The sequence below is a fragment of the Delphinapterus leucas genome, chromosome 16 (assembly GCF_059928025.1).
Source record: "Delphinapterus leucas isolate spDelLeu-1000000601 "Yukka" chromosome 16, BTC_Dleu_Yukka2, whole genome shotgun sequence".
Taxonomy (NCBI): domain Eukaryota; kingdom Metazoa; phylum Chordata; class Mammalia; order Artiodactyla; family Monodontidae; genus Delphinapterus; species Delphinapterus leucas.
Window position 1 is genome coordinate 85,950,450 of NC_143144.1, and position 12,350 is coordinate 85,962,799.

Sequence of the window (12,350 nt, forward strand, 5' to 3'; positions counted from 1 at the left end):
ATGATTCCACCTTGTATTTAGACAGCAAGCGTAGTACAAGGTTCATGTTGGCTGTTTTTAAAACGCTTAGTGGATGATAATTTCTTTTTTTGTTGTTATTTCCAAGATGAGTGAAAGGAAGGCGGTGGGGAGGTTAGTTACTGTGGCGTGTGTGGGATGGCCACGTTCCAGTTTGCCTTTGGGGACAAGTGGAGGACGAGACCTCAGAGTCGCTGCTGTGCTTGGACAGAGTGGGGGTGGCTGGTGTGACTCCGTGGTCTACCTCGTGATGAGGCGGTTTGAGGCCTCCGCCACCTTTTTGTGCGTGTCTTAGAGGTGACAGCAGTACTAGTGCTGCCGAGAGGTCTGTTTCATATTCTACGAAATGTCGCACCTCACGTGATGGAAGGAGATGAGCTTGCATCGTCTGTGATGGATTCTGTGCCGTGTGCTGCTTGTCAAGGGTGTCAGTGAGCAGAGGACCTCGCCACTTTCAGAGAGGGACTGACGGACATTCTGAGAAACCCTTTGGCACAAACACCTAGAAACATCAGATGTCACACCACAAATCTCTTTGTGAGTATAGTTGAGCTCACAACCAGTAAGGCCAGGAGTGAAGAGGAAGCAGGAACTAGGAGGGAGCCCTCGCTGGCCTCAGGGCACCAGCTGGAACCAGGAACCTGCAGCCCAGGAGGGTACAAGAGCTGTGGCCCTGGACCCACACAGGGTTGGCAGTTGAAACTGGGACCCTCGGGGTTATGGAAAAGGGATCCATCTACGTTCAGATGCGTCCCAAGGGAAATGTATCTGTCTGAGACCTTGGATTGGAGTGGATGAAGTCCCCTGACCTTTGTGACCGTAAGCCTCCCTCCCCGCCAGGGGCGTGTGTTTGTATTTGTACTGACCTGGAGAAGCTCACTGAGGGTAAGTCCCAGCAGACAGGCAGCCCCGGGCATCCGCACTGTTCACAGGCTGACGTGCCACCTGTTAGTGTCTCCTGCTGCAGACACGGGGCCCCTGGGTCAGAGGAGAGGACTTCATTCCTCACAGCACAGCAGAGCAGCACGAGCTTGGTCACAGTGCCTTGGGGGGGGCGGTGACACAGGGGGCCCGGGCAGAGGCCGCTCACGGAGCGGGGTTGGCCTCACACCAGCACACACTCAGCTTGGGGGTCAAGCTGAGAGTGGTAAACAAGGCTGCAGCCCTGAGATGTGGCCCAGGTAGAGAGCGCTGAAGAAACGCATTCTTGGCAAACCCACTGAAAACACGTAGGGGTGCCTGGCACCCGTGGCGGATTTGTCTTTCCCAGTGCTCCAGGGCTCAGGATTTCCCGAGATTAAAATCACTTAAACAGGAGCTCACAGGTGAAAAGCACCAAACACATGAAGGAAAGCCAGTGTGAGCAAGCCAGCAGAAACAACCACAGAACTGTGACCTCTGAGAAATCAGTTACTGAGATCATATGCCACAGGATATGAAATGAGAATGTGGAAATACTCACAGGTTAAAGGACGGAACCGGAACCTGAACGTGGAAGCACAAGGCCATTAAAAACCACCCAGGACATCTGCACAAGCATCATGCAGGACTTCTAGAAATGAAAACTGTAGTAGTTGAAAAATCACTGTGTGAATTTAGCAGACCCCGTGAAGCTGAAAAGATCTTGAATTAGTGAACTGAAGATGAGAAATATTTTAAGAAGAAAGATCAGGAGAGATTATCCAGGATGCAGCTCAGAGAGCCAAAGAGACAGAAAAAACATGGAAGGTTGGAAAACACGGAGGGTCAGATAAGGTCCAACGTAACCTAAGTGGAGAGAAGTGTCCAAATTGGAGGATTGTGGAGAAGTAGCAGTTAAAGTGTTAATGGCCAGGAATTTTCTATAACTGATGCAAGACTGAATGAATACACAGATTCAAGAAGCACAGAAATCCACATCCAGATCATAATGAAGTTACAGGGCACCAAAAACAAAGAAAAGATCTTAAAAGCAGCCAGGGGAGAAAAGACCCATTGCCTTCGGAGAAAGGGTGTTCAGACCGCGAGCAGACCTCTCGGCCCGGCAGTGGAAGCCGGAAGGCGCTCTGATGCGGCGTGTCGTGATCCCTTCTGACTCGCTTCCTGAAATTGTGTCCAGAGATAAGTGATCATGCAGGAATGTGCCTTAAACAAGGCCCCAAACCCAGACAAAGAGATCCAACTACATTGACTTCAAGCTTCTTTATATCACAATAAAACAATGGAAATAAAACCCACAAAAGCACGTAAAATTAACAAAGGGATGAATATCCAGAATACGTGAAGAATCGTAAGTCAGTGAGAAAGTCCTAACTACTCATGAATGGGAATTAACAGAAACGGGGGAATGAATAACAACACATCCTCATTAGTAATCAGCAGATCAAAGCAACAGGGACGTCCCTTCACATCCATCAGAGTGACGGAAATGTTGGGGTGGAGGTGGAGGCCAGTGGGCATGACCACTGCCACTGCCCTTCTTCTGAGGCTCCCTGGCGGTGGCCGGGTGGGCTGGGCACCTCTCGAATATACAGACAAGAAAGAAAACACGTTCCAAGACGTGCCCTGGAGGCAGCTGAGCCATGTCGGGGTTCCTCCCTGGGCGGGCGGACGGACGAGGAATCCTCCTCTGTTCGTGGTGTGGACCAGACACAGTGAAAGCCAGGGTTACAGCTGTGCAGACCTGTACGCGATCACACAAGTGACTCATCTGATGTCTAGAGCATGCAAGACGGTTTTGTTTTTAAGACCGTGTAACTGTTCAAAGGACAACCATGTATAGGAATGTTCCCTGCACGGTTCTTTGTGCTTCGCGGTAGATCCGAGATATTGCAAAATACGTTTAAATTACCCATCCCCGGCACATCCTGAAGCTTTCTGGTGGCGCCTACCTGTTCCCTCACTCCTGCCATCATGCCCTGCCTTCCTGCCTGGAAGCTTGTGTGGAGTTGGGGGCGGGGGCAGAGCCAGGTTTTTGCCACCATCCCAGTCACTCCGCCTGGGACGGCGCTGCCCAGAAGTTAAGTTTTGCCCCACTTCATCGTGCTCCAGGTTTGTAGCAAACACAGACATCACCATTAAGTTGCAAGTCCACTTACTCCTGTGTTTGGCGGTGTTCCCGCCTAGGCACACCTGGCCAGGTGCTGGGGAAGGCTCTCATTCCTGCCGTGTGGAGCAGCGGGCCCGGGGGACATCCAGGCCCACGCAGGTGCCGTCAGGCCTGCTGAGTAATAGTAATAACCGTCATAGACGGCGTGAAGGTTGGTCCGCTTTCATTTCTGTCGCGCACCAGCACCTCTAATCAACATTGATGATAAAATACTCCTTCCCGAAAAAATTCTTTTATTGGTCTCTGTTCGGAATAATCACTGCAGTTAAGTTTTTACATATATATTTTTAATTTATTTACTTATTTTTGGCTGTGTTGGGTCTTTGTCACTGCGCGCGGGCTTTCTAGTTGCAGTGAGCAGGGGCTACTCTTCCTTGCGGTGCACGGGCTTCTCATTGCGGTGGCTTCTCTTGTTGCAGAGCACGGGCTCTAGGCACGCGGGCTTCAGTAGTTGTGGCGCACGGGCTCTGAGGCGCAGGCTTGCGGGCTCTAGAGCGCGGGCTTCAGTAGTTGTGGTGCACGGGCTTAGTTGCTCCACGGCGTGTGGGATCTTCCTGGACCAGGGCTCGAACCCGTGTCCCCTGCCTTGGCAGGTGGACTCCCAACCACTGCGCCACCAGGGAAGTCCCTGCGGTTAAGTTTAATAACACAAATGTAAGCTTCAGATCAGCACGTTTGTTGCTTATCCTTTTGTGAGCATCGTGTTCTGTGTGGAAATTAAAGTGGGCAAGTGGCAGTTGCTGGCGGCCCTCCTGGGCCCCACTGCATGGCCCTGCTGCGTCCACCGCCACACGGCCCTCCGTCCCCGAGGTGTGTGCATTCCAGGCTTCAACAGTACAGGGGAGATAAGCCAGGAGGGCTTATCTTCTTTTGTGGTGCGAGGTTTTAGATGAGGCTAATCAGACACCGAAGGGTTTGCACAGTCGGGGTCAGCCCTGCGCCGTGTGAATGAGGCAGCACGTGCCTCGCGGGGCCTCAAGATCCGCCCTTGATGATGCGGGGATGGCCCGGGAGCCCAGGGTGCCAAGGAGGAGGCCGCAGGGCAGTCTGGTCTTACTGCGCCCGACGGGCCCGCTGAGGCAGGGGCTGGACGCACGTGGAAGCATTTGCCGGCAACCAGCCACTCTCCTCTTAGCTGTGTAGAGACCCGAAGTTTTCACCAGTGTGATAGAAGCGCGTCACGGTGCTGTGTGCTTCAGTGGAGACGCGGAAAGGCGTCAGAACCAGCCCGGAAGGGAAAAGACCACGGGCGCTGCTGCAGCATCTGGAGTGTCGGGAAAGAAGGCCCCGGCTGCCTTGCACGCTGACCCCGTGTCTGAGGCCCCTCCTAACTATTTATATACCTGTTCCTTCACGAGAAAAACGCCTTTAAGATTAAAATGAACTTTAAAACCTTGTCTGGTCAGTCGTGAGCAAAGATGGTAACAGATCTCACGAATGTCTCTCGAGCACGTGCGGAGCCCTGCCGAATCGGGGCAAAGTGCAGGAGGTCAGACCGTTACCCGAGCCTGGGGCAGTGACTGTGTTGGGGTTTTTACCTTGTTTGAAAACACATTAATGTAATTAAAAGTGTAAATCCATTACTTTTTTCCGTTGTATTTATCTTTACTGATAGGATTATGTATACGAAGTTTAGGAAGAAATTCTCACTGCGTCTCTCTCCTGACCATTATGATTTTTCATTTTTTATTTGTAAAAATGACCCTGCTGTGTAGAATTGGGGGTAGGAGAGGTAAGCAGCTCTATCCATGCGTCCAGGGCCGGGCCGGGCTGGGGGTTGGAGGTGGTCACTTAGAAGTCTTCCTGTCCTTGTTTTGAGCAGTGCAATCATGACTGGGTCCTACAACAACTTCTTCAGAATGTTCGATAGGACTACATGGAGGGATGTTACGCTGGAAGCTTCCAGGGAGAACAGCAAGCCTCGCGCCAGCTTGAAGCCTCGCAGAGTCTGTGCAGGTGGGAAGAGAAAGAAGGACGAGGTGAGCGTGGACAGCCTGGACTTCAGCAAGAAGATTCTGCACACAGCCTGGCACCCAGTGGAGAACATCATTGCCGTGGCTGCCACCAATAACCTGTACATATTTCAGGACAAGGCCAACTAAGGAGGCAGCGGGACCTGCATCTCGTGCAGAATCGCGCCTGCTCGTTTGGTGCCAGAGGACAGGCGACATCCTCTCCGTGAAGAGCAGGGACGCCCTCCTGCCTCCGCCCAGACTGCACGGGCTGGCCGCGCAGGTGCCCGCGGGCTTCTGCTTCAGCAAGGTGAGCCCTGGGTGTCGCTGCTCAGGTGAGAAGCCCGCTCGAAGCAGAGTGATGGACAGGACTCAGAAGAGGCCATTGCTAAAACGAACATATTTATTGAAGTCTGAGCCTTCCTTCCAATTTATAGACCAAAAGTTAACATCCAAGAGGAAAGCTGTCAGATTCAGTGTCTGCTCCTGTCGAGCTCTCCTCCTCCTCTGCTGTCATCCTGGGGCCTCCACGTGCGTGGCTGCTGCCCGCCTTCCCTCAGCCTCTCTCAGCCCAGGCGGGGCCTCGGCCGGCGCGGAGATTCGGCCGAGCGGGCTCAGGCCGCTTTACTCCCATCGCGCCTCTGGTGTAACCGCCTAATAAAAGCAACGCACTCTAAAAAGTGTTTTTAAGTCCAAAATCAGTATCGTCTTTTTATTTGATTTAATTGCATATAATGAAATTATGCAGAATTCAACTTTAAAAATCTTTTGTCCTTCGTTAACAGAATGGTGGAACGTGTGCAGTACTTCAAACTCTGAACGTATGTATCCACAAACTTCCATAACTTTTTTGTTTCTGTAGAAATGGTACATCTGACACACCAGGTAAGGTCTGGAAAGAGCCTTACCTGCAGCTGCCTCTGAGAAAGAAAATCCCAAGGAGTAGTAACAGAATCGCTGCTGAAAAAGTAACACGTGGTTTAAAGTATGCCTCAAATTCACTGCAGTTGAACACTTACGTGCTTTTTAAAGCTTCGTAACAGTACTTCGTGGGAAGAGGGTAACAGGCTTCTAAAAACTGCTGGAATTATATGCATGACGAATTTCACTGCATTTCAAGCCAGCAAAAATTAAACAATTTTAATTATTATGTAATGCCACCAGTACCTTGGTGGTTTACTTTAAAAGGTTGATAACAGAAATCAAGATTTCCCAAGACAAAAAAATACAGAGGTAACAACACTAAGTGATTGGAGCTTGCTGCCGTGAAATTTCACACAGGAGCCCGAGACCCAGTCCTCCAGGGGACGGGACAGCTGGGGCTCACGTGCTGCTCTTGAAATTAAGGTGTATTTTGGTTACTGGTGATATGGAGGTGCAAGAACAAATGTCTTGTCAACTCATTCCCCTGAATTAATGTTAACAGGATGCCACGTTAGCTCACATTATGTCGGAAATAGAGAATCAACAAGTCCATTTATTTTAATTTAAAGGTAATTCTATTACTGCATATTGGTTGACGCAGTTCACAAACCTGAGATGTGGAACAGAGTTGTCCAAGTATCAGTCAGCCCTGGCCCTTAAGGTAAAGCAGTTCTAGTAAGATGGGGCTGTATTTACTTGTTCAACTATTTTGACCAAAAGGTTTAATAAATTTCAGACGTTTTACCAGATTTTTTTACGACGTTTTTCCATCTTTAAGACGTATTTCCTACCAAACAGGAAACCAGCCTTCTGCCTCTCAGACGGCCCCGGGCAGAAGGCGCATGCGTGGTGGCTGCCACCGGCCGGGCGGGGGTCCCTGCGTCTGTGGGTTCTTCTCCCCCGAGTCAGGCACACGCTTCTCAGAGATGCTCTTGAGAAACGTGTAATTTAAGAGGTGTCTAGCAATTTCTTCCGTGTTCTTTTCCGCTAGACACTTCTGATTCCATTTAAGCCTTTTTCCCCTCCTGAGGAGGTGAAAATCCTATGGGTTTCAGACTTGACGTTTATTTCTTTTATATTCCTTGTTTTAAAAATATCTGTTGTTTTTTGTTCTTACAAAGCTTACCCCTTTTCTCCCGTTTAAAGCTAGAGAGAGCTAGAGAAATTCTATCTGTTCCTGAAAGGTAATCCTGTGAGTTTTCATCGTTCCTTAGAATTCTGTGCTCCTGCTTGTCCTGAAGCTTTAACGCTGTCTCGGTTGATGGCCCGGGTTGGATGAATACGCTTTACTCGTGTGTGGATTTAGACGTGCACTTTTTAAAGAACAGTGGCGGTTCTAGAAGCCAGTACAGGACAGGACTCAGAGTCTGATTTTAAACCGTCCCCCCAGTCGTGGGCGTTCGCAGGACGAGCAGCAAACTCCCTCCCCCGTGGAGCTGAGTAGCCATGGCCTCACAGCTGGGAGCCGGCCCAGACTGTCCCCTGGTCAGCGCGGTGGGGCCCAGGCCCCGCGGGCCGAGCCCAGGGCTCTGGTGCTGCGTGGCCGTCTGAGGAGGAACTGTCTGCACGCTTTTGTCGAAGGGGGTCCAGGATTGGCGCTGAGGCTTTTTCTTCTGAGCGTGTCTGTTGCCCGCGGGCAGAGGCGGGTGCGCAGACCGAGCCGGGGCGGGCCGCGCTGCGCCCCTCGTGGGGAGGACGGCGCTCCGCGCGCCAAGTCCGGGTCTGAGACCCGGTGCTGCCCCGGGGTCATGATGGGGCGGCGGGGGACAGTCCTCCCATCAGGAACTGCCCCCTGGGTGCTGTGCCGGGAGAAGCTTCCACAGGCGCTGGGGGGACCAGAGAGGGAGGGAGGGGATGCCACACGGGGCCCACCCCGCCAGGGCTTCTCCACGGGGGTGTGGTTAGGGCGGGGACAGCGGGGGGTCGGGTGGGGCCTGACCGGTGCAGCCCACGGGGCTGGTGACAGCCCTCCTGTACCGGGTGGGCCGCGGGCAGGCACCCGGCATGGGCTCCCCAGAACCAACCCAGCGGTGCTCGCCGGACGGACACGCCACAGCGCGGCGTCACCGGGGTCCGTGTCCCACCCGAGCCCTTGGTGGAGAGCTGGTGAGCCGGGGGATGGAGCGCCACCTTGATCTCTTAGGAACCGTGGCGGCCCTGACATCACGCGGAAGGGGGAATCGGAGACCTCAGGCTCTCTGCTCAGCTGTCACCCCTCTCGACCGACCGGCAGCCCCTCCCTTCACGCCACCAGCTGAGTCCCAGCGAGGGGCAGAGTCACGGCGGTGGGACGGGGGATGGGGAACGGGCAGCTGAGATCACAGGAGTCCCGGCTGGGGGGTTGGGGGGTCCTGAAGCATCCAAGGCGACAGTCGCAGCCCAGCCTGACCCCCGCCTCTGCGCCCCCCCCCAGGACCCGCAGAGCCTGTCCCGGGAAGGCTTCCCTCAGCTGCCCCACATCTGAAGAGTGAGGCCTGGGGCTGGGGCCCACAATCTCCTGCGACCCTGTCAGTGCCCGGTGAGTGACTGAGAGGACTTGCTGGTCCCATTTCCCTGCTCACCCTCCGGACGGTGATGCCAGCAACCGGAACCTCGGGTGAGTCTGCATCCTGAGCACATCTACAGGGTCCCTGGCCCCCCAGGCAGGACACGGGACCTTGGCCGAAGCCAGGGCTCCGGGCGGGACCCCGGCTCCTGTGGTGCTGGTTGTGGAGGCCGATCCTCACCAGGCTGCTCCGTGTTCCTTTGGGGTTTACTGTGTGTCCTGAGGTGATTCACTTGTTTGCCCCAGAGTTTATTAGTAGTAAATTATCTTTGTATATCTTGGGACATCTTTAAAAGATGTGTGTTCCAGGGACTTCCCTGGTGGCACAGTGGTTAAGAATCCACCTGCCAATGCAGGGGTCATGGGTTCGAGCCCTGGTCCGGGAAGATCCCACATGCCGCGGAGCAACTAAGTCCGTGCGCCACAGCTACTGAGCCTGCGCTCCAGAGCCCACGAGCCACAACTACTGAGTCCGTGTACCACAACTACTGAGCCTGCTAGAGCCCGTGAGCACAGCTACTGAGCCCGTGCACCACAACTACTGAAGCCCGCGCACCTAGAGCCCATGCTCTGCAGCGAGAAGCCACCGCAATGAGAAGCCCGTGCACCGCAACGAAGAGGAGCCCCTGCTCGCCGCAACTAAAAGAAAGCCCATGCGCAGCAACAAGGACCCAACACAGCCAAAAATAAAATAAATAAATGAATTTTAAAAAAAAAAAGATGTGTGTTCCGTAAGGATGGGAAGCTAATTTGTTATTCCAAGAACTAACTTTCAGGGAAAATTTGTTTTCTAAAATCTAATTATCTGAATGCAGTGTAAATCTACAGTTCTTATGAGAAATGTTGTTAGGTTGTTTTTGGTTTTCTTTTTCGAGGTGTAACTGACACAACTATATGAGTTTAAGGTGTACAACATAATGATTCAGTATTTGTATATGTTGTGAAGTGACCACCACAGTGAGTCTAGATAACTTCTGTCACCACACAGGAAGTTTTTTTTCTTGTGATGAGAACTTTCAAGGTCTCTCCTAGCAACTTTCAAATATGTGATAGTTATTAACTATAGTCACCGTGCTGTACATCTCCAGGACTTATTTCATAACTGGAAGTTTGTACCTTTTTACCCCCCCTTCTCTCTCCCTCCCCCCCCACACAAACACACATAAGCACACACATAAATACACATACATAAACACACACACTCACACCTGCCTCTGGCAAACACCAATCTCTAGCTGCAAGATTGGCTTTGTTTTTCTAGATTCCACATATAAGTGAGATCATATGGCATTTGTCTTGGACTTACTCACAGCATGGTACTCTCAGGTCCATCCACACTGTCTGAAATGGCAAGACTCCATTCTTTTATTGCTGAGTGATGCTCTGTTGTATATGTACCACATCTTTATCCACACACCCACCAGTGGACACCTGGGTTGTTTCCATATCCTGCCAATTGTAAATAGTGCTGCTATGAACATTGGTGTGCATGTATCTTTTCAAAGTAGTGTTTTCATTCGCTGGATAAATACCCAGAAGTGAAATTGCTGGATCACATGCCAGTTCAACTTTTAATTTTTTGAGGAACCTCCATCCTCTTTTCCATAGTGGCTGCACCAATTTACATTCCCACCAACGGTGCATGAGAGTTCTCTTTTCTCCATATCCTTGCCAATACTATTATTTCTTTTCGATAAATGTTTTTTCTTACTTTAAGTATTAAACTGGTAACACCTGTACAAATTTCAGAGCTCTAAAAGGATGGTAGCGAAGTGTTGCCCCTTCCGCTGAGCCTGCTGGTATTGATAACTCTTGTTAGTCTTGTCTTGGGCCACACTTTTTCTTATTCAAACACGAACATGACATATTCCCCTCCCCCCGTTTTTGCACACAAGGTAAGCGACGTGTCCACACCTGCATTTCGCTCTGTCCACCGCACGGTGGTCCTGGCCATCTCCCGCCCGTTGGGAGAAAACATCCAGCACCACGAGGATGCAGGAGCCAGACTGGGTGGGCATTCCCTGCCGGTCCAGGGATGCTCTCTGAGTAAAAAGATATTGTCTATTTATCTTACTTTTGTAACATTTTATTTGGAAATAATTTTAAATCAGTTGCAAAAATTGTAGAGTTCCTGCCTGCCCTTCACCCATCACCCAGGTTTAATTAACACCACGTAAAGCGGGTGAAGTCACCCCACAGTACTTGTAGCTCATCCACAGACCTTCGTGTTTGTTTTCCCAGTTGTCTTTTTCTCGCCCGGGATCCACGATGCATTTCATTGCCGCATCTTGGAATTTTTTTTTTTTTTTTTTTTTGGGGGGGCTGTGTTGGGTCTTCGTTGCTGCGCGCGGGTTTCTCATTGCGGTGGCTTCTCTTGTTGCGGAGCGCGGGCTCTAGGAGCGCGGGCTTCAGTAGTTGTGGCGCACGGGCTTAGTTGTTCCGCGGTATGTGGGATCTTCCCGGACCAGGGCTCGAACCCGTGTCCCCTGCAGTGGCAGGCGGATTCTGACCCACTGCACCACCAGGGGAGCCCACTCCGTATCTTTCAATCTGTAACAGATCCTCATTTCCTCATGACCTTGACCTCAGTTATTCTGTAGAACCTCCCCCAATTTGGGATGGCATGATATTTTCTCATGACTAACCTACAGTCACACATCTCGGCAAGAACACAGAGAGATGTTGGGGTCAGGAGATCCACGGTACCCTAGGTTCCCTTGGCGGTAATTTCCTGGGGAGGCAGTGACACCGGGCCCACGTCAGCAGCTGTCTGCCTGACGGTCACTCGTTCCCTCATCCCGTTTATTAATTAGATTCTGTCGGGAAGAACTGTCCCTTCCCCCACTTACTTGGTCTCCATCAGTGTGGACTTGGGGATCCTGCTCCAGTCTTGTGACAGCCCATCACCACCAGGAACCTGTTACCAGGCTGACCCACTCTGAGCCACTGCAGGTCCCTCAGGTTGGCTCCATGTCCTTCACCTCGTGGCACCACAAATGTTCCTCATGCCGCCCTGGAATTCCCACTTTTCCAAGGAGCTCTGGTTTATGGGAGAATGGATTCGACCCCCAGGATCTGTGTTATTTTAATCCAAAATTGTCTGGATATTAAATATTCTGTAAACTTGCTATTCTGTGAATAAAATGAATGATGCTGTTACTTGCATTAACATAAGGAGTGTGTAGAAAGGCTGTCGCCATTCTGCTATCCTCTTGCCCAAAAGGTCAAAACAAAAATACATATATAGTCACACATTTTAAAAGAATCAAACGTCCACTGGAATGTTGCAGTGAGAGGGGAAAACCTTGTGATTGGCTGCAGCAGGCACTTCCGGCCACCATCACGGAGCTCAGCCTGTGCCCTGGGGAGTGTCAGTGACAGGGCGGAGATGGAAGGAAGGATACATAACGTGGAGGAGAGGAATAGAGTAATAATCCAGCTAGAAGACGAGAGAGAACTAAGATTTTAAAAAGTGAAGAAATCAGACGACAGCTATTGGAATCAATCATAAATTAAAATTGGTGCTCCAGAGAAGGAAGGGAGCGAGGCCGGGGGTGGGGGTGGGGGGCAGAGATTACACTTAATAGCTCAGAACTCCCCAGACCTGGGGGATGCCTTGCATATCTCAATACACAGAGGCCTTCATCATGGGCCGGGTCACCTGAGTGATGGATTCACAGAGCTCTCCCAAGGGGTGCTGGCTCTGAGGACGCTTGGCCTTGCTGGAAGGTCCTGAGTGCAGCCTGGTGCTCGTGACACTTGAACCACCACCATTTGCTGTTAAAAGGGAATCATCCCCTTGGCCAGAGTGGGTCAGTGGGAT

At 51.5% G+C, this 12,350-nt stretch overlaps 1 protein-coding gene across 14 annotated transcripts in view; it reads left to right on the plus strand.

Annotated features, from left to right (window-relative positions):
* Positions 1 to 11,692, plus strand: part of PPP2R2D (protein phosphatase 2 regulatory subunit Bdelta) — a 50,412-nt gene extending 38,720 nt beyond the window's left edge. For 8 of the 14 annotated variants that reach the window (XM_030759327.2, XM_022568427.3, XM_089898373.1 and 5 more), the window contains one exon: positions 4,929 to 5,756. In XM_030759327.2, coding sequence (XP_030615187.1) covers positions 4,929 to 5,208 — 280 coding nt within the window. In that variant the 3' untranslated portion in view covers positions 5,209 to 5,756. Of the gene's footprint in view, positions 1 to 4,241; positions 4,882 to 4,928; positions 5,757 to 5,843; positions 8,236 to 8,395; positions 8,579 to 8,883 lie in introns of those variants that run through there. The other 6 variants (XR_016388214.1, XR_016388215.1, XR_016388216.1 and 3 more) reach the window with 6 other exon arrangements.
* Positions 11,693 to 12,350: the final 658 nt, after the last annotated feature.